The sequence below is a fragment of the Cariama cristata genome, unplaced genomic scaffold (assembly GCF_000690535.1).
Source record: "Cariama cristata isolate BGI_N322 unplaced genomic scaffold, ASM69053v1 scaffold27783, whole genome shotgun sequence".
In the NCBI taxonomy this organism is placed as follows: Eukaryota; Metazoa; Chordata; class Aves; order Cariamiformes; family Cariamidae; genus Cariama; species Cariama cristata.
Window position 1 is genome coordinate 20,347 of NW_009609366.1, and position 24,635 is coordinate 44,981.

General features: G+C 38.8%; 1 protein-coding gene across 1 annotated transcript in view; it reads left to right on the forward strand.

Moving 5' to 3' along the window:
• Window positions 1-23,082, forward strand: part of TACC2 (transforming, acidic coiled-coil containing protein 2) — a gene marked incomplete at its 3' end in the record, with an annotated part of 37,151 nt that extends 14,069 nt beyond the window's left edge. Inside the window, exons 5-13 of the mRNA XM_009697528.1 lie at window positions 1,451-1,511; window positions 2,564-2,771; window positions 6,585-6,646; window positions 7,491-7,606; window positions 8,380-8,551; window positions 9,896-10,036; window positions 17,467-17,610; window positions 18,529-18,605; window positions 23,039-23,082. Of these exons, the coding sequence (XP_009695830.1) occupies window positions 1,451-1,511; window positions 2,564-2,771; window positions 6,585-6,646; window positions 7,491-7,606; window positions 8,380-8,551; window positions 9,896-10,036; window positions 17,467-17,610; window positions 18,529-18,605; window positions 23,039-23,082 (1,025 nt within the window). The remainder of the gene's footprint in view (window positions 1-1,450; window positions 1,512-2,563; window positions 2,772-6,584; window positions 6,647-7,490; window positions 7,607-8,379; window positions 8,552-9,895; window positions 10,037-17,466; window positions 17,611-18,528; window positions 18,606-23,038) is intronic.
• Window positions 23,083-24,635: the final 1,553 nt, after the last annotated feature.

Below are 24,635 nucleotides of genomic sequence, written 5' to 3' on the forward strand. Positions count from 1 at the left end.
CTAAGCTAACAAGTTTCCTCTTTGATTTATGGGCTTTTTAATTTTACTTATTTATTTTGCAGCATGATCAGTTATTACTCAGCATGAAGCTTTTATGTTAACTATTTGACTTCACTGGCACATATGAAAGCCATTTGAAGTAAGATGCCTGGCTGTGAATGAGTTTGGGGAATCTATTGCCTCATTATCTGTTTGCCTATCAAAGAAGATCCTCTTTAAAACTGTGGATTTTGTATCCTTGAGCTAAAATATGGAGGTTTTATTTCTGCCATTGTGCAACAACATTGTACAATCAGTCTTTCATAAATACTGCATAAAGTGTTCCTCCTTCTTAAAGGAATAAATTATCCTAATTACTGCTAGCATCATAACTAGATAATTAGTAGCATCGAACACACCAATATTCAGCTGTCCAATTTATTTTGCCCTCTAGATGTGATATTGATTTACCCTCTGCTGATTGAAACCCACCGTTATAATTTCTAGCGTTGATCTTGCCATCATTGATCAGGGATGAGCTGGTGGGCAGTAATTTTTGCCACTGCATCTCAGTTCAAACGTTAAGTCTTTATGAGTGAGTTTACTGTGATATTTTTCTCCCTCTTCTGGTTAGTAACATAAATGTGTTTGAATAACTGGCAATACGCATCAAGAGAACAGGTAGATTTCCTGGTTAGAAAATATTTTTAACCAATTGTGAATAAACATAAAGGCAATATTCATAATTATACACTAAGACATAATGTATGTTCTTCATTCCTTTTTCCTGATTAAAACCTGTGGGATTTTGAAGGGCTACAGTGTCTGTTCTCCCAGTCTGTGCTGTGAGCCGTCAGGGGTCCTGGAAGCAGAATTGCCATATTTGTTGTTGTGTTTGTTTTAAAAAGGGTCGGTTGTGCACATTTGTGACGGTAGAACTTTCTTCTGACACGTTGGGAACAGCATCTGCCTTGGCTGTTTTTATGTAGTCCATCCAAAGCGTGCCAGTTTTTTTCTTAATGATTTATGGGGTCATTGGAGCTTACTGCCCAAGTCTATCACAGTTTTAATTCTCAGGTAAAGATGGGGTTTAGACCTAATTTTCAGATGGGAAACTGAAGCAGACAGCAGCTAAATAATTTGCTTAAGGCCACTGAGGATGTCTGTGGTGAAGCAAGGATTTGAATTGCAATCAAGCAGCAACTCTGTTCTGTAAACGAGTCAGTAGTTGACATGAAAAATATGGCAATCCTGCTTTTCTCAGCTTTTGGGGAATTGAGGCCTGTTCCAAGTGCATGACAAGAATAGGTACCTGTGGCATGTTTCTCTGTGGTGCTGCTGCTTAATGGATGGGATTTTAAAGCAGAAGGGCTTACAGAGGTTGCATTTTCTGTGGCTGCCTCTTGCTAAGTGTAAAATGACCTGATTCTTGCTGGTATTGCCATATTAACTGTTTTAACTTTATTTTCAGTGATACATTTAGGGTGAAAAAATCACCAAAAAGATCCCCACTGTCTGATCCTCCTTCTCAGGTAAAGTACTGCCTCATTTTCATGCGTGTATTTTGTGTTCTTTTAGGGGCAAAAAAGGGCAATCTGATTGATTTAATTGTAGAATTGTATGTTTAATAATGGAAGAGGTTTTTGAAAAGAATACAAGCGTATTGGTGTCCAAGTATAGCCACATTGGGCTATAATCTAAGATATTAACCTTTTGGTCTCTAGAAGCATGTATACAATGTATATTAGATCTAGTATTTGCTCTGGGAATTCCAGTTAGACAATTACTAAATGTACTTTGGAAAGTCTTGTGTTACAACGGAGTGACGATATGAATAAATATCTTCAACCAATTGTCTGAAAAACTAAGTGTAACTATCCACCCCGGAATTTTTAGATTAGAAAGTCAGAAACTAAATGCATCAAAGTGGTGGGCTGGAAGGGAAACAGAAATAAAACAAGTGGGCTGATCTACCAGGAACATGTGCTTGGATGGTTTTATGCCTTGTTGTAAACTGCCAGCAGGTGGTTTTCTTGGAAGAGAAGTTAACAAAAGCTGTTCTGCCTACAAAGGCCTAACTGCTTTGATGTGGCACAGCTCCTTCCATGCTGCTGTTCTGCTTCCTGTTATCCATCCTACCCTTTTATTTGTGCTGCTTGACAGCCTAGAAGTGAAGAAAGGGTTCATGACCTCGCATGGTTCATGACCTACGAAGGTTTGCTTCTATGAGGGAAACCTAAAAAGTCACTTTTGGTAGTCAAAGACTTCAGTCGTGGGTGATGTGTGCCACTTATGTCAAGTGCCTAACATTTAAACGGCTCTGGATTTTCTTTCTTCCTTGTTATCAAAGCAGCTTTGCAATGCGAATGTTTATCATCAAAGAGTTTAGTTGTACTGGGAAAACTTGCTGCTAGTAGAGTTCTAAATGAAGTACTTTAATATTTTTCATTAAGTAATTTTATACAGAACTGCAGCAAAGAGTACAGAATTAAAGTGACTGTGGTCGTGCAAAGGAATTCAGAGAGTTAACTATTCAACATGTTAGCGAAAGGTAATAGAATTAATTGGCACTTATTTTCTGCAGGATCCCACTCCACTGCCTACTCCAGAAACACCTCCTGTCATATCCACAGTGGTTCATGCGACAGATGAGGAGAAACTGGCGTCTTCAGTGACCAGTCAGAAATGGACCTGCATGACTGTGGACCTGAACACGGATAAGCAGGATTACCCGCAACCATCTGATCTGTCTACGTTTGTTAATGAGACTAAGTTCAGCTCTCCTACAGAGGGTATGCTTTGTAAAGGACCGTCTGTATCCAGCTAATGTTATATTTATTGACAGATGGGTTTTGGTTTGTTCAAGGATGTTGGCATGTGCTTTGCTGAATGCAGACTGTATTATTTGGGAACCCTAAAAATGATGCGCTTTGGACCAGTCTGGGGAACTTGGCAATTATGGGGAGCTGGTTGTAAGACCCCAATAGTCCAACACTGAGTCTTCAAGGAAAATGAACGGGGCCTTCAGAGAAAGGCTTTTACTTCCTTTGTATGGTTAATTGTAGACATGCTCTATTCTTCTGTGTGTGCTACCTGTTTACTCACTGGAGACGGGTCTGATACTGCTCCCGGTTAGTGCTCTTGGATCCAGAGTCACTGAACTACTGATTTTGCCTGAGCCTGTTCCTCTACCCTGAATGGGAGAACGACCCAGGTTAAAATTCTGCTCAAAGTTTGCATGTTGCATTAAGACCCTTAATATGCCATCTCCCTTCCAGGTTCCTAGGATACAGGCATCTTTAGGCATAAAAATGTCCAGGATATCCCCTGCATAAGATGGTTTTCATTCTCATGCCCGATAAAATTTCCTTCTAGATCAGCTTATTAAGATTTTTCCTGTCATACCTTCCTATAAGCAGTTGTGAGCTAAAGCTGGAAGTTTCTGTTAGGAGAACTGTCATTCCAAGTCTGTGAAATGTGGAAGAGACAGAATTTAGAAAATTTGTGTGTGGCCTTCTTTGGGGTTACCAGAGGGAATACTGCTTTGCAACATCTGCTCCAAGGGCAGATTTTCAGCTTTGTGGGTGGGAAGAATGTACGAGTTTAACTCGGCATAAACTTTTTCTTCTTGATCACAATTTATTTTTTTTCCCTAACCTTTCAACACATGTCCCAATCTACCATTAAAGCTACTTTATGCCATTTTAGACTGGGTCTGAGGAGCTTTTGCCTAGTTAATTAAGAACTGCTGAGCTTTTAGGTCAAACATGTTTGACATTAAAAGGCAGAAATAATCACAGTGTTTTTAATGGGACTGCACATGTTCATATGCATGTGCTTATATGTTTGCATGGCCTGGGCTTTTTGGAAATCTCTTGAGTCTTTCGTACAGATTAGTATTTCAGTCTGGATAAATCCATTTGTCTTTATTGTCAAATTATAAATTTTAGACATTGGCTTCACTTCATTTGTATTAAAAAAAATAACTTAAAGGAATACTTTTCAGAAAATAAGCCCCCCAAATCTGAGAAAATGAAAATTCTATGGAAGGAAATGGAACAAAAGAATAGTGAGAGATACTCTAAGGCAATCATTTTAGCTATCAAAGCAAGTAGAAGAAAGTGAGCAAAGCTCCTAATTAAATGCTAATTGTCTTGTCTCATGTGTGCTGCATGGTATAGTCGGAGTTTCAGATTACATGCTAATTATAATCAACAATGCTTCCGCTTTTCAGATCTTTTAAAAATAATATTTTTTTTTCCCTTGACAGTCTTGGTCCTGCAGTGTTGAGAAATTTTTGAGTCAATCCAGGACTGTTTCTCAGTGCAAATATTTTTACCCCTCCCAGATACTAGTATGAGTGTTATCGTGTAACTTAACACGGCTTTTGTACAGATACAGCCCAACTACTGAGTCAGCCAGTACGTCCAGCTCTGATCTGTTGCATGCGCTGCTTATAACTGCTGCCATTTTTGTGTTGCACAGACCAGAAATAAGCAGTAATTATAAGCAGAAAATTCTGATGTAATCTTGCGGCTATTGGTAGGAGGAGTTGGAGGACATCACTTAGTAAGTCTGCTGTATGTATTTTTTAAAGATAATTATTTTACTTCATGGGATATCCTGGGCATTTGTAATTTTGAACGTATAGAGATAACTGGAGCCTAATATTTTGGAGGGGAGATGATGTCTTAGAGGAGATACCTAGGAGACGAGAGAGAGTCTAATTATGCTGGAAACTTCTGAGAGCAATGAGAAGAAACAAACGACATTTAGCGAGCCATGTTATTCCTTTTGTTTCTAGTTGAAGTGTTTCCATCTGTGTCCTGCCTTTTTTAAATCAGTAAAGTTAAATCCGTGTTGTCCCAAAAGTCAGTTTGGATTGCGATTGCAAAGCTCTACCAGCCCTGCAGGCAGATGGAAGATCACTGCCGGCTGTGCCAGCAGAGGACAGTGCCGGTACGTCTCCTGTCCCTGAGCAGGCTTGTACTCTCACTGATTGCTCTCTGGGGTCATAAAGCTGCCCCAGAAACATTTATGATGCACCTCATTGGGCTACGTGTAGATAAAGGAAATACAGAAAGGCATTTACTAAACACTGGATGCTGTTATCTAGTATTTCATGCTTTCTCCTGCAATTCTGTGTCTAGTAGGTGGTTTGAATCTCATCGTTTCAGTTTTGGTTTTGCTTTCACTAGGAAGAAGCTTGTGTCTGATACCAGGAGGTTGTCCATCTTGCCTGGCTCCCTATTACCATTAAAAACATATGGTGCTAGGAATTTTAACGTGAGGAGCCTGCTGTTACAGCATTCTCTTCACTTAGACATTTTACTATTAATATCTCCCACAAGTCAGGTACTGCGAGTTTGTGACTGTTCCTCTTCAGTGATCGTTTGACAAAATACACAGACTTGTGGAACTACAGTGCTTGTACTCTATGGTGCTTTTTATTATAAAAAATTTTTGAGCATTGTAAACTCACATCGCACCCTTTGAAACTATTTTTTTTTAGCAAAACAGGTAAGAGATTGTCTTTAGGGTTGGTTTGTTTTTAAAGAGCAAACGTTTTAATGATGGTTACCGTCTTCCTGATACAACCCCTACTTTTCAAAAGCTGCCCAAATCTAGAAGAATTTTAGCACATACTTTTATCATAATGTAAATACTAATGTACCATTCATTAGAACTTGTCAATAATGGAAATTAAATTGTACAAGTGGTTTATTGAATTAACCCATGGAAACAGAGTAAAATACAGCATTAGGACAAATTAATGATGTTTTTAATTTTTAAATTAAGGTGTCATTGAACAAAATCTTTGCTTTTATTTGGGTACAGGAAGGTATGCTCTCTTTTCCATTTTGATGTGTTTTATCTGTCCGCCTCTATATCAGCTACTGGGTGACCATGGATTGGAAAGTAATGCTGGTTATTCCCTCCAGTGTAATTAGGAGATTAGAAGTAGAGAAGCAGTAAAGATTTGCATTTTTATTAGGGTTTAGATTTAGGGTTCTTCATAAATCTTCCTGCCTTAGGCTTTTCCTCTGAAACTAAAATGTGAAAACAACCCATTAAGCTGGGCTGTTGTCTCACCCCTTGTTCAATGAGCGTACAGATATTTTACGTTTCTTTTTATCTGAAGTGGTACCACAGTAGTCCTTCTTAATTAAGAATTGTATGATAAACATTAAGAAATAGATATTACTTAATTTCTCAACAGCTTTTAAAATCTTTTTGCGTACGTATCAGCATTACCGATTATTGAAAAATATGTTTTCTGTGATAAGACAACATGATAGAGGAAAGTTATCTGTGCTCTGAAAGCACTCTGAAACTTTCTTAATATTCTGGCCCCTGGGGCAGGATCTTCAGCAAATTAATAAAGCTGAAATGTTTCAGGCAAATGAATTTGCCTGAAATGTGTCATAGGTTCATTGTTGAAAATCAGTGCACCTTCTGCTTTCTCCCTGTACGTTCTGGTTTTGATACCTCATAGAAAAGTATTGAGCAGAATGGGAGTGGCCCTTGTAAATGAGATCTCATTTACTTCTGCAAAAGTCATTTCATGGCATGTATTTAACGGCTCTTTTTTGTTTCTGTTGCAGAATTGGAATATGGCAACTCATATGAAATAGAATATATGGAGAAAATAGGCTCTTCTGTGCCTGTAAGTCCTCACTTCCATTTCCATTCATTTGCATTCCCTTGTCATAATATACTATCCTGATAATGCCATCAGCCTCACTACACCTTAAATTAATTATAATGTGCCTGCAGCACATTTGCAAAACCAGTTCCTTTAAATTGGCTTAACTGGGGTAAATTGCATGTGCTTTGTTGTCCTATATGCTGTAGAGTTTGTGCCATTTTATTGTTTTATTTTTAAGCCAGCAACATAGTAGTTCTTTCTGGAGATTAAAAGCAAATCAGTGTTTCTAGTGGTGTAGAGTACGGAGCTGTCTACACCAGCTGTTGAACTATTTTAAGAAACTAAGAGTAAAACTTTTAAGAAGACGGAGGGAATCAGGAGAGAATACAGAATAAATGTAAAATATGGAATGCAGTACCATGCATTGTCAGTTGTTTTGCCTTACTTCTATTCAATTCATGGATTTGATAGCTTGACTAGATCCAATGGGGGTATATCCACTGGGGAGGTTAGAAAAATCAAGCATATATGTCAGGTGCTTAAACTGATGAGAAGTTTCAATGAATGTTTTAGTAACACTTTCAGTCAAGGAATGCCTCCTGCCTGACAGGACCAGAAATGTGATTAACCCCAAAGTGGGGGAAGAAAACCCATTACAAAGAGTGAACTGTTTAGGTTTTGTTCTTCAATGGTTTCTTCCTTAAAGGGATCATCTCAGTATCAGTTAGCATAGACTGTAATACAGTCCTATATTATTAGTTGTCTGTCAAGTCATTTGGTCACTTAAGGCTTCAATGACCTGAATTAGCTTTAATGGGGAACAGTTGAGTTGCTTAACAAGTCTTTCTTTTCCTGTTGCCAGCAGGATGATAGCACCCCGAAGAAACAATCTTTATACCTAATGTTTGATGCGCAGCAGGAGAGCCCAATCAAATCACCTCCCATCAGACTGTCTGATTCCACAACACCATGCTCAGGGTATGTCACTGCGAGCAAATTCAGCAATGGAAAAGGATGCCAGGGAAACGGGTTTTCATCATAGCACACAGGCAATTCTTCCTCTCTCTGCCTCTGTGTTGCCGAGTTGTTTGTTTAAAAATAGATTCCCATCTGTGTACACATATGATAGAGAATAGAGGGCAAAGATACAGAAGTTTTATAATGGGAAGGAATAAGGACATATATTTCTTCTTCATATTCTTACTAAATAGAGTCACAGTGGTAACTGTTTCACTAGACAATGGCTTCCTACTTACTGTTTTTTTCTCAGATACTGAGGTCATTTTCAAGTCAATCTAGAAATCTCCTAATTGCAACTTTTCACTTGGCCTTTCCTAGATATATTTTCTGAACAAGGAGTCTAGTTCATAAGACAGGATGTGGGGGTTGTATTTACTTCCAAAAATTTTGCCTGTGAAGGACATCTATTCTTGTTAGTAAAAGTTGTTTGTTGGGAGAAATGTAGGTCACAATGAGAAAGGGGTAAAAAGGCAAGTGAGAAATATTTAAGGAACGCGCATGACATTTCTGCTGGAACTGCTCTATTTGGATGACTCTGGTGCCTTGGTTTGAAAGCATATTGCAAAGTGTTATGAGATACCATGATATAAAGTTGAGTTGAAACAATGCGTGTGTGTGTGTGTGTGTGTATACATGAAAGTAATGAAGAGGACTTGCTTCATTGTTACCAGAAGCAGAATTGTAAGGTCCTCATGCTCCACCTTGAAATCATGTACGCAATCTTTTTCCAGGTCAAGTTTTGAAGACCCTGAAGCCCAGCAATCCTCTGGAATGAAAATACAACATCCAGCTTCCCGAGTCCTAGCTGCCAGCCAAGAGGCACACTTACAGTCACCTGACAAGTCAAAGCAGAAAGACCTAGAGCCCATGACCCTAGGAACGACTCCAGAGGCTCTTGAAATAGTAAGTAATTTATGATAAGAGTTTGGGAATCATTTTCCCACAGAAATCATCTGTGATACCAAGATCTTGGTAGCAGCATGTGGTAGGACCCAAATGAGGGAGATGATAGGTTGATGGAACTGGTAGAATTCGGAAGAATTTTCTGAATTCTTACTGTAGCTTAAAATGTTCTTGTCATAACTTATTCCAAGTTGATACTTCAAAGTGTTTTTTTTCCTCACACAGGCCTTTTTACACTGTGCTTTAATATTTGAAGAAATATTTTATGTATAAAATAAGGGGTTTGATATAAACATAGAGACATGATTTGTTCTGTTGCATGTAATGTGAAATTTCAAAAGAACAGGTGCCCTTTCACATTTTTGTATAATCTGTTAACTGTATTGTTGTGATCTGATACTGATAATGTAAAATTCACTTTTTTGATCATTAGAACTCATTCCAGCTTCCAGTTAAGTCACTTTTTTCAGTGGCTTCTCTGGGTTGGATTTGAATTAGTGGTGAGCCCTTCCTTGCTTCCACCCTGTGCTGTGTACAGACTTTAGAGCATTGGTTCTCAAATTCATGAAGGTTCCCTCAAGGCTTCCATTTTTCCAGGCAAACTTGTTTCACAAATGCCTACAGTGCTAGGCATGCTAAGCTATATGACAATATATTTATTGAGAAGTCAAAACAAGAAGCAGCACACTTTAATACTGTGTGTAATTTATATTAACGATACTGTTAATACCATCTCACAAAGCATTTTTTAAGAGCTTGAATACTTTTCTCACTGCAGGGAGTCTTGGATACTCAAATCCCAGTCTTGTTTTTGTCATTCTAATTCTGTCTACCCTCACAGTGTGTATTTATCCTGGTCATATTATAATTGTGAGCATAACTTAGTTTATCCCCAGTAAGCAGCAAAAGACTTTGTAAAGACTGCAAAAAGAGTCTTGCTGAGGTTCACCTCACTTTTGATGGTCTTCAAAGCTTTTGGACTACTTCAGAGATGCCTGAACTGAACATAAGCTATTACATGAACAAAACCTATGGTGACTGTTTGGAAACTATTGTAGAAGTATCGAGAGTGGGCTGTGGTCCATGGTTTGAGAGCCGTTGCTTTAGAGGTCCTAATATTACTTACTTCGTGTTAAGTCTTGGAAAATTTCCTCAGATTTTAAATTAGGAAGAATTGTTCTTGATGTTTGTCTGTTACACCTATGAATCGTGTATTCAAAAATAATCTTCAGTGGAGCATGAAATTACTAGGAGTCAAAGATCTGCAGACATATATGTTGCTTTTGGCCTGAACTACTTGGGCAAAATCTCTGTTGCTTATTCTATATCCTCCTTACCCTTCAGACATCTCCTGAAGACTCCTTTGTCTCTGCTGATGCTCTTCTCAATAGGATATCTAAGAAAACCTCAATATGTGATCAGCCTGAATATCTAGATCCTGACTTAGCAGAAAAGAACCCCCCAGTATTTGCTCAGAAACTTCAGGTTTGTAGCAGAAGTATAAATGTAATTTTTCTTTAAGCTTGTCTGTACACAGGTAGAGGAATGCTTTGTCTCATCTGAAAGGGGTGGGGGGAGGCTTGGAGGGAAGGTAGGAAAGAATCAAAGTAATGTTTTGATTCTTTCCAAAGTATCTTTGGCCTTTCAGGGACTTAAGGAACAGAGATATTTTAATTTAATCCATGTAATACACAAACTTAAATTTCGGCAGCACTTTCAGCTCTCCTATACCACTAACATATATATTTTTCAGAAGTCTTTATAAAGGAAATCTTTTAAGCTTGAACACAGGACTTGATGTGTGGAGAGTTGTCTTGACACCTGGCCTTAGTAGGTCTGTATGCACAGATTCATTTTCAGAGATTTAGGCCCTAATTCTGCTGAAATGAAAATCAGGCTTTGTTTTTCAAGTAATCTATCTAATGCAGAATTTGGCATGGCTTCTCCTAGGAAAAGCCAGTTGATCTGCAGACCAGTTCTGTATGTCAGGACATGTTTTCTAGAATATTTGTAGTAAAATTTTAAAACAGCAAAGGTTGAATTGAAAGCAGCAACCGGCATAAATTCACACAAAATGAAAAAGAGAGGAGTCTATGAAAAACAGCTTTAGCTTTGGAAAACATTTATTTTACCCAAAGCTTTTTTCATACTTACACCCTGTTCAGCTGCCTTACAAAAAAATGGGATTTTGTATCAATGTTGTAGTCATGAAAGGAATATGGGATGTGTTTGTCACCCAGAATTAAACGTTAACATATAGCATTCCGTTTTTGAATGTGTTAAACATTTTTGCTATGTTCTTAATACGTTTCTTTCTGTGGATTGCTCACAACCAAACACTTGACAGGAGGAGTTAGAGTTTGCTGCAATGAGGATAGAAGCACTGAAGTTAGCCAGGCAGATTACCCTGTCTTCTTTCTGCTCCGAGGTATCTGGTTTGTGCCTGTCGTGTGTGTGAGTGTGCACAGGCTAAGAAACCGAGTGCTGCTTTTTCTTTAACAAGGTAACTAAGGCTCTCAGAGTGCAGTGCTAAGCTGTGTGCACCTCAGTGTGACACCAAAGAGCATGCTGAAAGCAGTACTGCACACAGAAATGCTGTCACCTGCTCCACTCACAGAGTACTGCTACACCCAAAATAACAAAAGGCAAACTTGATGGCAAGAAGCAGGCACATAACTTTTGCAGAGATAGATTCTGCAATCCAGGTGGCCGTTTGTCATTTGTCTACAGCAAGATTTGTCCTAAAATGTTTGATGGCAAAAACAATACCAAATCTACTTCTTACAAAGATGCTATAGATTTTGACTGTAGGGACATTTTTTCTTTTGTTGCTATTTTCAGCTTGAAAGCAGACAGCTTAACCCTCAGAGTTTAGAAGTGAGAAATTCAATCAACCCTGCCTCCAGGCATCTGAAGAAAGGGACTACAACAGGTTTGGAAGGGCTATAGAGCTCCCAAGGCAAAAAGACCTCCCAACACAATGTGTCTCTATTCATGAAGATCTAAACCTTTTTTTTATTGCTACTTCCAGGTTGCGCTGGCTAGTTCCGCCTCGGAGCGATGCTTTGCAATGCTCTAGGGATGCATGTGGTCCTCACTGTGTTTGGAACAGGATGGAAAAGCTTGCTCTGATGCACTGACTTTGGTCGTTAGCCAGTTGCGCAGCCAGTTTATGATTCTCTTCACGGTATTTTTAACAAAAAAGTCAAGCCAGAAATGTTAGTGGCTTTCTTGGGAGGTGGTATCAGCTGACTGGGATGTTGATGGGATGGCAGCGTCCTGCTGCAGTGAGACATCTTTATGCCAAATGAGGAGAATGTGCTTCTGACATGTCCTTCTCCTTTGTCTTCTTATACTGTCCATTAATAAGTCAGTGGGATGTCTTTTGCCCGATCCGATATCATCTTGATTTCATTGCATCATAACAGGATTTGGGCTGGTTATAGGGTAGAATTTCTTGGTGCTTTGAAGATCAGTCATAAAGTAGCTAGTTCATAAAAGTAAAGATTTCTTTTTAGATTAACTGTACTTTCATGAAAAAAATAATTATATTTGATTTATTTTGCTTACCTTAAATAACGCTCAAGCCAGCTGTTTCCATTGTGCACGTATACTTACCAGAGTAAACTCATTCCTTGCAGATTTGTGGGTGTTTTAAAGTATGTGGCTATAATCTTTTATGTAATCAAGAAATACCTGCTGTTGTCTTCATTAGAAACCAAGCTTAACCTTCTAAATAGGAACGGAAAGAACAAAGGAGCTAAAAATAAATACCATTTTCTTGTGTGAGTACTAGCCTCTGTGTGCCTGTCTCCCCTTGCTCTGTTGCCCTAAGTGGTAGGTGTCAAAAGAGAGTGAGGTAGGATCCTCTCTAGATCCTCTCTACCTCATTCTCTCTTTATCTCCTTGTTCTCCCAGCACTTTGCTGTAACATGCAGCAGTCAGGCTCTCCAGTACCAGGAAACACTCAAGATAAAACACATAATAATACCTAGATGCTCTTCCCAGGTTAGGCAGAAAACTTCTGTTAGACATCTGCATTTTTGCTACTGGCTAGCAATTCAGAAAATCACAAATTGTACAATTTCAGACTGAAGAGAGTAGGTTTGTACGTTTGTGAATTCTTGTGTGTTACTCAGGGAAGATTCTGAGCAGCAAAAATGTTGTGGTATGTATTTGATTACGTGGGGTTATATTTTACAGATGCTTTTTAACACCATTACAGCATTTTCTAGAACAAATTTATGAACTTCTTAAAACTTAGAAATGGGGAATGGATTTCATGTGATTTTTTAGGAGATGCCATTAATCTGTGTAACAAAGATAGCAAAAACAAATAGCAGAGATGAGGAGAGAAAAATAAGCAAAACTCCACCCTCTGACAGAGTATTGGTAGCAGTTTGATGTTCACAAAGCCATGTGTTGGTCCAGGCATAGGAATGCTTTTAGCCGAATACTGTGGGTGTCATGTTAGGCTGGGAAGGACTTTTGTCCTTGCATAACATTACTATTTCAGTGGGAGGTTGCTAATGTTAAATTAGCCTATGATGACAACCCTTGTGACCTGCAGTGACTGATGGCCTGGATTAAGTGTAATAGAATCCACCAGATGACTGCAGTGACTTAAATTTGGATGCTAACTGGCAGAATTCCCTTCTGGTTGGCTGGTCTCAGTGTTTTTCTTAATGTTGTATATTTAAATTTAACGTTTGATAAACCGTTACAGGATGGGTGACACAAACAGAATGCTAAATAAAGACAAAAGCACTTGTTATGGCAAATTAGGTCACCTAATCTTAATAAAGATTAAATACAAGCATTTTCTGCTAGGACTAGGACTGAGAAAAAGGATGTGCAGTTTGTTGTTCTCAGACAGAGGGAAGTTATTTGGCCACTCCCAAACTTCTTGACAGAGACTTCAGTAACAGCAGGACTAGTCATCTACTTTTACATTGCCAAAGATTTCTATCTTCCAGCGTTGAGATGAATTAACACTTCTCTATTAAACAGTCTCCATTAGGATGTCCTTTGGCCATTTTTTTTATAGGTGCAACTTGAACAGAAAGCTGATAGGGTTTGTGTCCACCACCCTACAGATGCTGAGGTGATACAGAGTTGGGTGTTGAAATGAGATCCAAGGAAAGAAGAGAAACTGAAAGGAAAGGCGTTGGCACAAATGGAATTAGTGCATCACGGCTTTGGGGTGCTCTCATGGTAGTGAAGGAGGAATCCTTCAAAGAGGGATACTATTTTTTCTGGTAAAACTTTACAAGCAGAGAACTTATGCTTGGATTTTACTTGCTTTTCAGTATATTTGCAAGCACGAATAGGTCTTGTTTTGCCTCCATTGACCTCTCTGCACACACATCAATTAGTTAAAAGAGTAGATCATTTGATAACGCACCCAAGCAGTATTTGAGTGCTTGTAAAGGGCAAGGTAATTTTCAGCAGGGCTAAATACATATTCCTCTAAACAGTATGATAAAAACTAATTTTTATTTTCATTCCAGTGCCTTTCTCTATTTTCTTTCACTTCGACCTTCTTGAATTGAGATAACTGCAGCTGGTTAATCGATGTGCATTTATTCCCTTTCTGGTCAGGTATCTGGTTTCTGTGAAAGATGCTGGGAGGAGATGAGGAAGTGCGTTGGGCTCTCAAATATTTACACTAAGATTGCAGTGACCTACATTTAGTAGCAATTCCCCTGCAGACTCTAATCGTTCTGTGTGAGGTTCAGTGACTTACAAATCTCTACGCTTATTATTACCCCAATTAACTGCTTACCTTCTTAGCAATTAGATGTTGAACTGAAAGCATTGACAGGGTTATTTTGGGTAATACCATCATCCTCTTGGTCAGGTTATACTGTTTTCTCAGGACAGGAATATTTGGAGGCAGCAAATAACAGTTACTGAATTGTGCATCAGTTTGGAGCTGTGTAAGATTGACTTTTGAAGTAAAACCATGAGGACTTTTACTGGTTGCTCCTGCCAAAGAGCCCAGTTGTGACTTGTGTGAAGTGTTTCCGAGTTAGGACAACGCTGGTCAGACCACTACCACTAGCATTTCGGCTCAATGGTTAAATTCCAAGAGTTTTTAAAGTCATTTTTGGAATGTCATTATTACTGTTCTTTCGTACAATTTACTCAAATGCAAGAGAGCCCTAGAGAAAACACTGTATCAGTGAGATGTTGAGCACTATTTAAAAAAATAAGCATAAGTATGTATTAAATGCTTTAAATACTCTTTTCTCTTTAAGAATTTTCATCATCCTGGCAGTTACTTTGACATGTTTTTATATGAGCTTGAGGAAATTTGTGTTTCTTTTGCCACAATTAATATTTTCCAGCATCCTCTTTATGACATCCAGCAAATTAAGCTGCAGGAGGCTTTTGAAATCTGATATATACAGTTCAACAGATTGATCTTCAGGATGGCCTTTCTTATGAGGACAGCCTTGATGATCTAATGGTTCTTTTTTATCTCTCAGTTATTCTTGCCTTGTCTTTGAGGAGAAACTAAAGTACATTTTTTTTGAAGTTGGGATACTGAGTTGAGCCAGCAGCAGCTTTATTGACTGTTTTACCTTAACTCAGATCTGTGGACAGCACTATGTGCTTTAGTATTTAAGCATTTGCATAGAGGTCTGAGATTGTGTCCCAGATGTATTTTTTCCTGCATGGTCCTTGTGTATTGGGAGATCCTTTCAAGAAAACAAGCTATGTAATTTTGATAGATCTTGTGATGCTTTTTGCTCAGGTAGGAAAATCCACCACATTTGAGATTGGTCCTCCTAATTGTATTGGAATTGACCATTATTTTGTGTGTTCATGGTTAAATGTAGCAAAAAAGAGCGGGGATAGCCTTCTCCATAAATGCTAGAACTAACAGTCAATTGACTTCTGTGTTTAAAAATGAACAAAAAGTACAAAGCAGATTAGTGAGAGTCTCTTGTATAAATAAAGATGCAGTATGATGTTTTGTAAGTACAGTTTAGCTTATTCTTGCTCTAATTAAATTTTCTTGCCTAGTCTTTTAATGTTGCATGATAACCAGAACATCTAGTCCTGTGTTTATCTCAAGTGAGCATTATATGTAATTTTTAATATAACTTCTTCAATAAGGTGCAATGTGAGAAGTCAGAAGGAATTGCAGCAAAATTAACAGTGGGTTTGGATCCTTTCTGTTACTCTAGGCTATGTGAGAAGAACTGTGAGCAAGTGGATGATTTATGGAATAGCATCTGATAAAGTTTCTTTTAACTGTGTTGAAACACGTGGTGTTGAAATTAATGAAGTCTATTTGTGTGCACGTTGTGGAGAGGAGGACTGAACCTTGATTCAGACATTATCTACTCACTTTCACATTCCTGTGCTTCAAGTAGTAGAATATGACTCGGCTATTAAAAAAAACCAACAAAACAAACAAATTAAAAAAAAAACCCCCAATCTTCTTTTACAATAAAATAAAATCTTTTTCTCTTTTTTATATAAAAAAGTCATTAAAAAATCTTGATTACTACTCTTAATTATCGCAGATAAAGCCTAAAGACTAAGGTACTGCATTAGTGAATTTGAAGGAACAGAATATATTGCTTTATGCACAAAGGTAACAAGGAAACTGGCAAAATACATTATCCCCTTTTCAGCAGCAAGGAAGTGCTGTACCAGAAAAGCTGATTATGAATATCCGTTTCCATCAGTGGTTGGAAAAAGGCATTGATCAACCTGACTTCCCTCCTCACCTGCACAAACTGTGGGCCATGGTCCAGCCCTGTCTGTGGCCACATGTAGCATCGTCATAGAGACAATTTTAATTGTCATGAGAAGCCACTGAAAAATTCTGCTACTGAATATACATGTTAAATTAAAAAACCAACCAACCAACCAAACAAAAAATCATTCTGTATTTTAAAATGAAGTTTTGACACTGGCTTGGCAAGTGAGAGAAAGAACATTTTGTTTCCCAGACCACAAGAGGCAAGACCCAGCCAGGTGGTCAGCACGTGTGTGTTAGCTGGTTGACGGCGAGATGCAAAGCGTAGGTAGGGGACAGAGGGACATATCGCTGTGGTGATGTATCTGCTGCAGAGGGGCCTGCTCTCAGGGGTTTGCTACAGATGGTGTCTAAAAATGTGAGGGTTTTTTTGTTTAGTGTCTTCCTAACTGTCTTTTATAATCTCCTTGGTTTTAATGTGCTGTAACTTGGATTGTTTGTATCTAGAGTTGTTTGCAAGACATCTCATACATCTCAGTGTCACATGCCTCTTTTTTGCTCCCTTCCTCATTTCATGAGCTGCTCTCCTCCTGCGATAATCTGGGCCACTGACATGAGCAAAATTGGCAGCTGCAAATAAAACCTCATTTAACTTACTAATCGCATGCTAAATATCAGTGGAGCAGCAACGTCACTTGTATATTCACACTTTTTATGTGATACCATTTATACAGTATATTGGCAGGTTAGACCTAAGAAAGTGAGCTGTCCTCTTGCTTCTCGTTTCTTGATCTACTTTTATGGAAGCAGAATTCCCTTTAACAAGCTCTCTGCCTCCAATTCTAATTTCCTCTGCTGATGTGCATTTCTTGTGGATGTTTTGATGAAATTTCTGTGTCAGAAAGTAATAAATTTTCTGATAGAAGACCTTAAAATATTGGTGGCAAAGTGCTGTCTTTATTTTCTCTTTATGAGTGTAATATGGCTCTCTTGGTGCTTACCGTGGATCTTAAATGTATATTTTTTGGTTGCCAAATTCAAAGTTCCTTGTCAGTGTTATTGCTGTTATAATTCAGCAGTGCACAGGATTCTAGTCCTAGCTCGGGGCCCTGGTGCCTAGCACTATACCCAGAAAACATATGAGCTAAACACCTATTTAATGGTTCATTTCTTTGTATTTAAAAAAACAAACACACAGAGAGAACCTGCTATCCCAGCAGATGTTTCCATCTCTAAAAGTGCACTGTACTCCCGGATCGGCACCTCGGATGCAGAAAGCACCACAGGTCTTCTCTACTCCCAGCAAGACTTAGACTCTGCACTACGACTTGCCAGAACAGAGGTAATTTTCTTCAGAATTTGGAAAAGGAAATATGTGCCCCTTGTGGTTTTCTTCTTTCCTGTTTTCTCCCAAATGGTTCATATTACAAACACTTGTTCCATTCTTGAAACCATTCTCAGCCATGCTAAAGCCATACTAGAGGCTACCAAAGCAATCGGCACTACACTCTTAAGTTTTACATTTTTTTGAGATAAGTGAAAAGCAGACATTATATGAAAATACATCTGTATTGTTTTTAACCTCAAGTGTATTCCGTGCATCTTGACATTGCTATATAATTCTATAAAAACTGTAAGATGCTAGAAATAGGAGTAAAATTATGTATTTTGCAAAGCTACAGATAAGATTAATCTGACTAATAATAACAATTAAAAAATGGGTATAATCTAGTGTTAGAGTATTCCAAACTTCATGATAGATTGTGTGAATGAAAGGACCCCAAAGGAACACAATCCTTTGGGTATAAAATGTCATGGACAGTCAGCTGTCAATATGCATGCAGAAGCAGTAGAACCCCCTTAGAGGACAAACCAGTGGACCAAACCCGTGTACTGAAGTATTTCAGGCTTGGCACCGGGTCAAATGAGGCACAGTACAGTGTAATATAGTATTTCTTGAAAAGTTGCCTTGTTATCATCAGGAATGAAACATGAAACAAGAACATTGCACCTGCTTTCCTGTTAGTTTTGCAAAACTTGAGTATGATTTCTCATCCAAACTTTTTTAATTGCACCTTGCAGTCTGAAAAAAATCACTGGGGATGCGTACATTTGAACCCATTAAGCACTTGAAAACTATACCTCTGTTAATGAGAATTTGATATTAAATCAAATATTGTACAGTTATTTAATTTCCTCTTTAATAGATCACTTGGTTTTACTGTTGTTTGGGTTTTTTCCTTTGCTTTCTTTGTTTCAGATTGTGGCCAAGGAAAGAGAAGTATCTGAGTGGAAAGAGAAATATGAAGAAAGCAGAAGGGAAGTGATGGAAATGAGGTGGGTTATTAACTTGTCACTAATCGCACTGAGAGTCTCATGTCAACCTGTGGATAGTACACAGAGTACCATGACTGTACAACCGGTTTGGTTACCTGAATTTGTTTTGTTATTTTTAACTGCAGGTTTTGTATTGATCCTAAACTGATACTTTGTCTTTGCTCTGCATGGTAGGCACCCCTGTTCAGGGTAATCACTGAAAACTTCTATGTTGTTAATCTTATCTACATCCTCAAAATACTGAGATAAGAGAGGTTTTAATCTATGTTAATGTAAGGGAGGAATTTCCTACAGTTTGTGCTGTGAATTCTCACGTGGATTGCATAGTAACGTTTCTGTTGCCTGACTGGATGAGTCTGCCTGCAGAGCTGGCAGAGGTATGCTCATCCAAATTTAAAATTCACTCCCCACAAATAGTTTTGCCAACAGAAGAAAGAATGTGAAGGTTTGCAGATAGGTATGCGTAGTACAGGCTCCCTCCAGGACATTATTGTGAAAAGTTTCTTTAACAATAGAAACCAAAAACCCAGTTGCTAGTAGAAAAACATTTCATGCAAAAGAACCACTCTGGCCTCTTAAATGTTGATTTTCAAGGAGATTCTATGCCCTTTTCTCTGAACCGAGCTGATTTTTTAATTACTGCACACAGTAAGCTTGATTTTAGTTAAGCAATTATTATCTTGGATTTTGCTGCTCCATTTGAGAGCTCACAGAAGGACCCTGAGCTTTTCAGTTTATTCTGGTTGTATTTATTACATTCTATTTCTCCTTGCAAACCTGCCTTTATGACGTTAAATATCTGTATACTGGAACATAACTGGTCTGACCTTCCTTCCCAGCCCTGGTCCTACCACTTGTAAGGGTGACAACAAAATCACTGTAGCGGATGAGGTGAGCTGTGTTGCTCAAAGAATCACTATTCCTTCCCATTTAGTCAGTTGAAAGTTTCAGCCTTTCTTTTTTTACAGTGGTAGTACTGTAAGAACGACATACCAATGAGCTTGACCTACTCATCGATCTGAATGTGAGAAAGTCATCAACTGCAGAAGAGAATGTATAAAAACATATTTTGGAGGCTTTAAAGCCTATTATTTTCTGCCTTCAAACAAACAGAGAAACCATCCCCTCCCTTAACTCATAAATAAAAGGAAACTGAGAGATTATTTTAGCATCCTTCTTTTAAGTAATAATTTGTGCAATCACTTCTAAGTCTGAATTTTCTTCAAATTCACTTTTATTCTAGCACCAGCTTCTTCCCAGAATTAAATGTCTTAGTGGTTTAAAGCTAAAGCCAATGAGGTGTATCAAGTGATGACCTGCATATGCAATTCCTGCTTACATCCAGGAAAACTGTACTTAGGGAGTAAGGGGAAAAGGGAACTGTGGTGCAGAACTCTGCAAACACTCGCGTGGATGCCAGGAGTCGCACATGGCAGATTTGAATAGCAGCAGCACAGGGCTTTGAGCCAAAGCATCTTAAGAGAAGCCTCTGCAAAAGGCAAGGGCAGCCGCTTTATTTCTTTCAGAAAACCATCTCCCAGCACCCAGCTGAGTTCTCTCACCTCTCTTGCGCCCTGCTTGGAAAGGAAACAGAACCCTGGCAGAGCCCTCAAATGCATAATGAGGCAAAAGGGAAAGGAGCTGCTGCAAGCAGTCAAACCAAGGAAGCAAAACAAGGGATGAACAAAATTAGGAATTGTGTAAGGAAAGTCTCAGCGTTCAGCACATGCTGAAGTGCGGTGCTTGGTCTGATCTCTGGAAACTGCCTGGGTGCACGCGCCTGCCAGCTGCAAGTGGGCACTGACAGAGGTTGCTTATTCCTTAGTGAAAGGAGAGCAGGGGGTGACACAGAGCGGCTGGCGCACTGTAGATTTGTACCTTCGTCTTCCTCACAGTAATTTGCTTGTGTGTCTACACCCTCAATAAAATTTGATTTGAAAAAACCAGTTATCTAAGCCAAATTTCCCACAGGCACATCCTTTGAACACATGGGTGAAAAAAAAATCTGACTAATATTGTCACAAAATTATAAAATATGCATGTGCTCACAAAGAAAGATTTCTCTTGGAAGATTAAACATTGAAACAGTCCTTATGTGGTAAATTAGAGATGCAGCAATTAGATATGACATAATGATAAGCAAGGAGTGAAGGGATTATCTAGAGTAGCAAGCACAGAAGCATCACTTTCCACAGCAGGAAAAGCAATGTTCCTTTACCCAAATCCTACATACTCTACTTGGAATATCCTGAGTTCAGCTAAGTTTCCAGAAAAATGTCAGACTGGGGGAAATTCCACTCCAGAGAACAGTAGCCAAGATGAGAAGTTGTAATAATGTAATAACTATCAAAGAGCTAAACCAGAGTGGGCTATACTGTAATTCAAGGGTACAAGCAGAGGCACGCAAGAAATACTTAGGTATGGTTATTTGGGGGTCTAATTGATTATGCCTCAGTAAGAGAAGTCAAGCAGATGACCTCTGAGATCCTTTGTAGCCCTGGATTTTGGTGTTTTTATGACTTATGAAATTGCAGGAAGTCAATAAATAGACTGAGTATCTAAAATATGTCAAGCTAGGCCTAAGATGTACCATCACAGAGAGGAAGGATGTGTCCAGCATCCTTTGGTTCCCCAGCTATAATGACCATTATTTAGGCTGCTTGACTGAAAGAGGCCTTTGACATGAATCTGGAACAAGACTTCACTTGACTACCTTGCTTTCCAAATCAAATATTATTAAAATTGATGTACCACTACAGTATTCACTTCTATTTGAACAGCTGCCACATGATTCATAAGGCTGGATAATGCAGAGAATGTGGTACCTACTTGAACTAGTATAAGCTGGAAAAAAGAAGAAATAGATAATGTTATTTCACTTTGGTGCCAGCTTCTGTGGTGCAGCCTAGGCTGGGAAGTGCTGTAGCGTCATAATAGTGTTTAATGTCGTGTTCATTGCCCTGAGTCCTTGGCTTCATTTTCTAGGATGATAAAACTTCCTAAAGGTGCCTGGTGTTACAAGGAAATAACATGGCTTTAAAATCCTTATTGCTTACAGCAGGCTTTTGAGGTAATCTTCTTTGGACATGAAACCAATCTCTTCCTTTTAGGGGAAAATCCTTGCAGCTATATTTGCTCTCAAAAGTGTCATTTATGGTTAAAAAAAAATAAAAGAAAAGAAAAAGGAAAAAGCCAATTAAAACAACAGGACTGACAGCAGGGAAAGCAGTATCGGAGCAGATCCCAGTGGAGGCAGGGGCTGGAGGCACGGCAAGCTGCACAGAGCTGGGCTCTGGCCCCAGTACCGAAAATTGTTTCTGCCTGAAGCCTGGGGCAAGTGGCCTTCTCAGGAGTTTCTAGGCTCTGTCTGGGATTCAGATTTGAGACAGGCGGTACTGGAGTTACTGCATTAGTTTTTTGAGAGCTCCGCAAGTTTCTCCTTTCCTTACTGACTTTTGTCTCAGCATTTTCCCACATCCTTTCTGTAACCTCACCAACTGCAGCAGACTTCTCTAAAATGGAGCAAGTGAGAGTGAGCTAAAACTTCAAAAGAGATGTATTCAAATACCAGTGAGCTATTTTGAATATCCACTTCAGATGAAGTGTGGGGTAATTTTGTTTTTCGTAGACAGTCCTACGTGGCTCATGAATCAAAGCACAGATCAAGCTAGTCTCATTTCATTAGCTTTATTTGGCTCTGGGAAGGGATGGATCATCTTTCTAAATCACATTTAATCTGCTTATTTTGGCTAACCTCTTTTCAAGAAGGAAATTCAAAGCCAACTGTGAGTATATGAAATAAAATAGTCTTAAAAGTAACATTTTGCCACCTCTGTTTCAAAAACAGATTTGAAAAATAGGACACGATGGATTTTATGCTATATAATTGAATATTTTGGTCTTGTTATCTTAAGTGCTAAAGGATCATTTAGTCAGATTTGGAGAGTTGAAGATGAGATATATTTTGGATGAGGGCCAACTATATTCCTGTTAGGTTTACTTGCTACCAATTATAACTTTACTTAACGTTTACATTAAAAATAAGCAAACACAAACATGGAGAAGAGGGGAGAAAGTAATGGAAAACTCAAACTCTTTATAACTCTTGAACCAGACCAGTGTGATTATGTTTATATTTAAATCATGATTGGTAATGTACTTTGGGCATGTTTCAGATAACAGAATTTGTTTCAAAGCAATCCCTTTCCCTCCCTCCACCTATATTGATTTACCTGGAGAATTAAAAATCAGGTGCAATGTTTAAACTGTCAATTTTATTTGTTACTCAGGTAATAAGGATCATATAAAAGTGTGAAGGGTTCTGCATCTCTTTTAAAATACCATAGTTCAGTTACTGAGTAGCATTATTTTCTAAGTAGGCATTAGCAATTATGATGTTTGCCAAAAGCTTTTCTTTTTTTTCCCTCTTATAGGAAAATAGTTTCAGAATATGAGAAGACGATTGCTCAGATGATAGGTAGGTGTTTCTACTCTGAAAGATGCTATCCTCTACTCTGATTTTCTGATGAGAGCCTAGAAACATGGTTGAAGTCTGTGGGCTTCATTTTGATGCTAGCTACATCGGCTGATGCTGCTGGGAATTGTGAATGCGTCTGAGGACACCGGTGTGTGCTGCCAGGTTGTGATGAAAAGCTAGGGCTTCATTTTACAGAAAGTACCCCCAAGGCAGTCCAGGTAATACAGAAAGGTCAGGGCTTTTTCTTCTGTCTGCAGCAAAGCAAACGGTCCCATAGGAAACATGTTAAAATGCTTTGCACAGAATTCATGGGTATCTCCGGGAGAGACTTTCAATGACCTAAAAACCCTTTAGTCATCTGCTCCCAACTGTTTAATGGGAGATACCAAACTTAGCTCTTTACAACAACAGGGATTATCTGTGCTAAGTGCATTGGTCAGACCAAAACCTAGATTAACTCCAATCCCAGTTGAGAGATTATGAGTGGCCAATCCACCTCCCCAGTTATTTACTGGTACAGGGATCTCCTTTAAGGTCTAAATTATGACATGTTTTGCCTCACAATAATTAGAAAATGCCTTTGTTAACAGCGTGCCCCACAAATGAAAGACGCTACGTGCAGTAGCATTTCAAAATCAAAGCTTGCATGACTCGTGTTCTTCCTTGGCACAGGAGGTCTGGCCCCTGGGATGGGATTTTAAAGCGTCCTCACAAGATTTCCAAAGCTCTTTTTTCTTAGTCTGGCTATAGAAAGTGCCAGTGGCTTGTGCTGCCCTGTACTGCTTCAGCTTGAGCAGTCTCCCACAAAGGCGAACGACTGAGCGGGGCCGTGGGTTCTCTGTGGCCAAAATTGCTGGGAAGAGCAGGAACAGAAGCAGTGGCTGATGAGAAAGCGGGACTGAGCTCAACCGGACAAGCTCGAGTAAAGGAGCAGAGGACTGTGAAATATTGTTAAAAACCATTACAAGTGACCTTGGAGTTAAATCTGGGCTGTGAGATGCAGGAGAAAGGCTAGCCTAGCTATTGATATCTGCAAGCAGGGAGTGTTATGAATCCAGCCTGTTTGCACTGTGTTTATTGAAAAATAAAAAGAAAGAAATTATTCCTCTTGCTCTCCCTGAGAGAACCGTCGCTGAGAGTACAGCGTGCCAGGAACACAATAGGCATACCTGCATCTTTCTAGCAGGTTTTTAACAGGAAAGGATTTTTATTACATCTATTAACATATCATATTGTTTTGCCCCTTTAAAATTGGCAGTCCGCTCATATACAGTCAGTATTGTGTCACCCCCAAATTTTTGGTTTCTTTGAAACTGTTTTTTTTTTTTAATTAATGCTTGACTTGTGTTTACATACGTTTGTAGCAAATCTGCTTAATTTTGCCCAAAGAGAGTTGGGGGAAGTAGTTCAATGTCTGGTGCTTTTGCTGCCTTCCTGCATTTCTCAGCCATTGGGAGACACCCCAGCCTCCTTTCAAGTGAAGGGAAAAATAGGCCTCTAAGTAACTAACTAACTAACTAACTAACTGGTATGATAATAATAATAAATAAAAT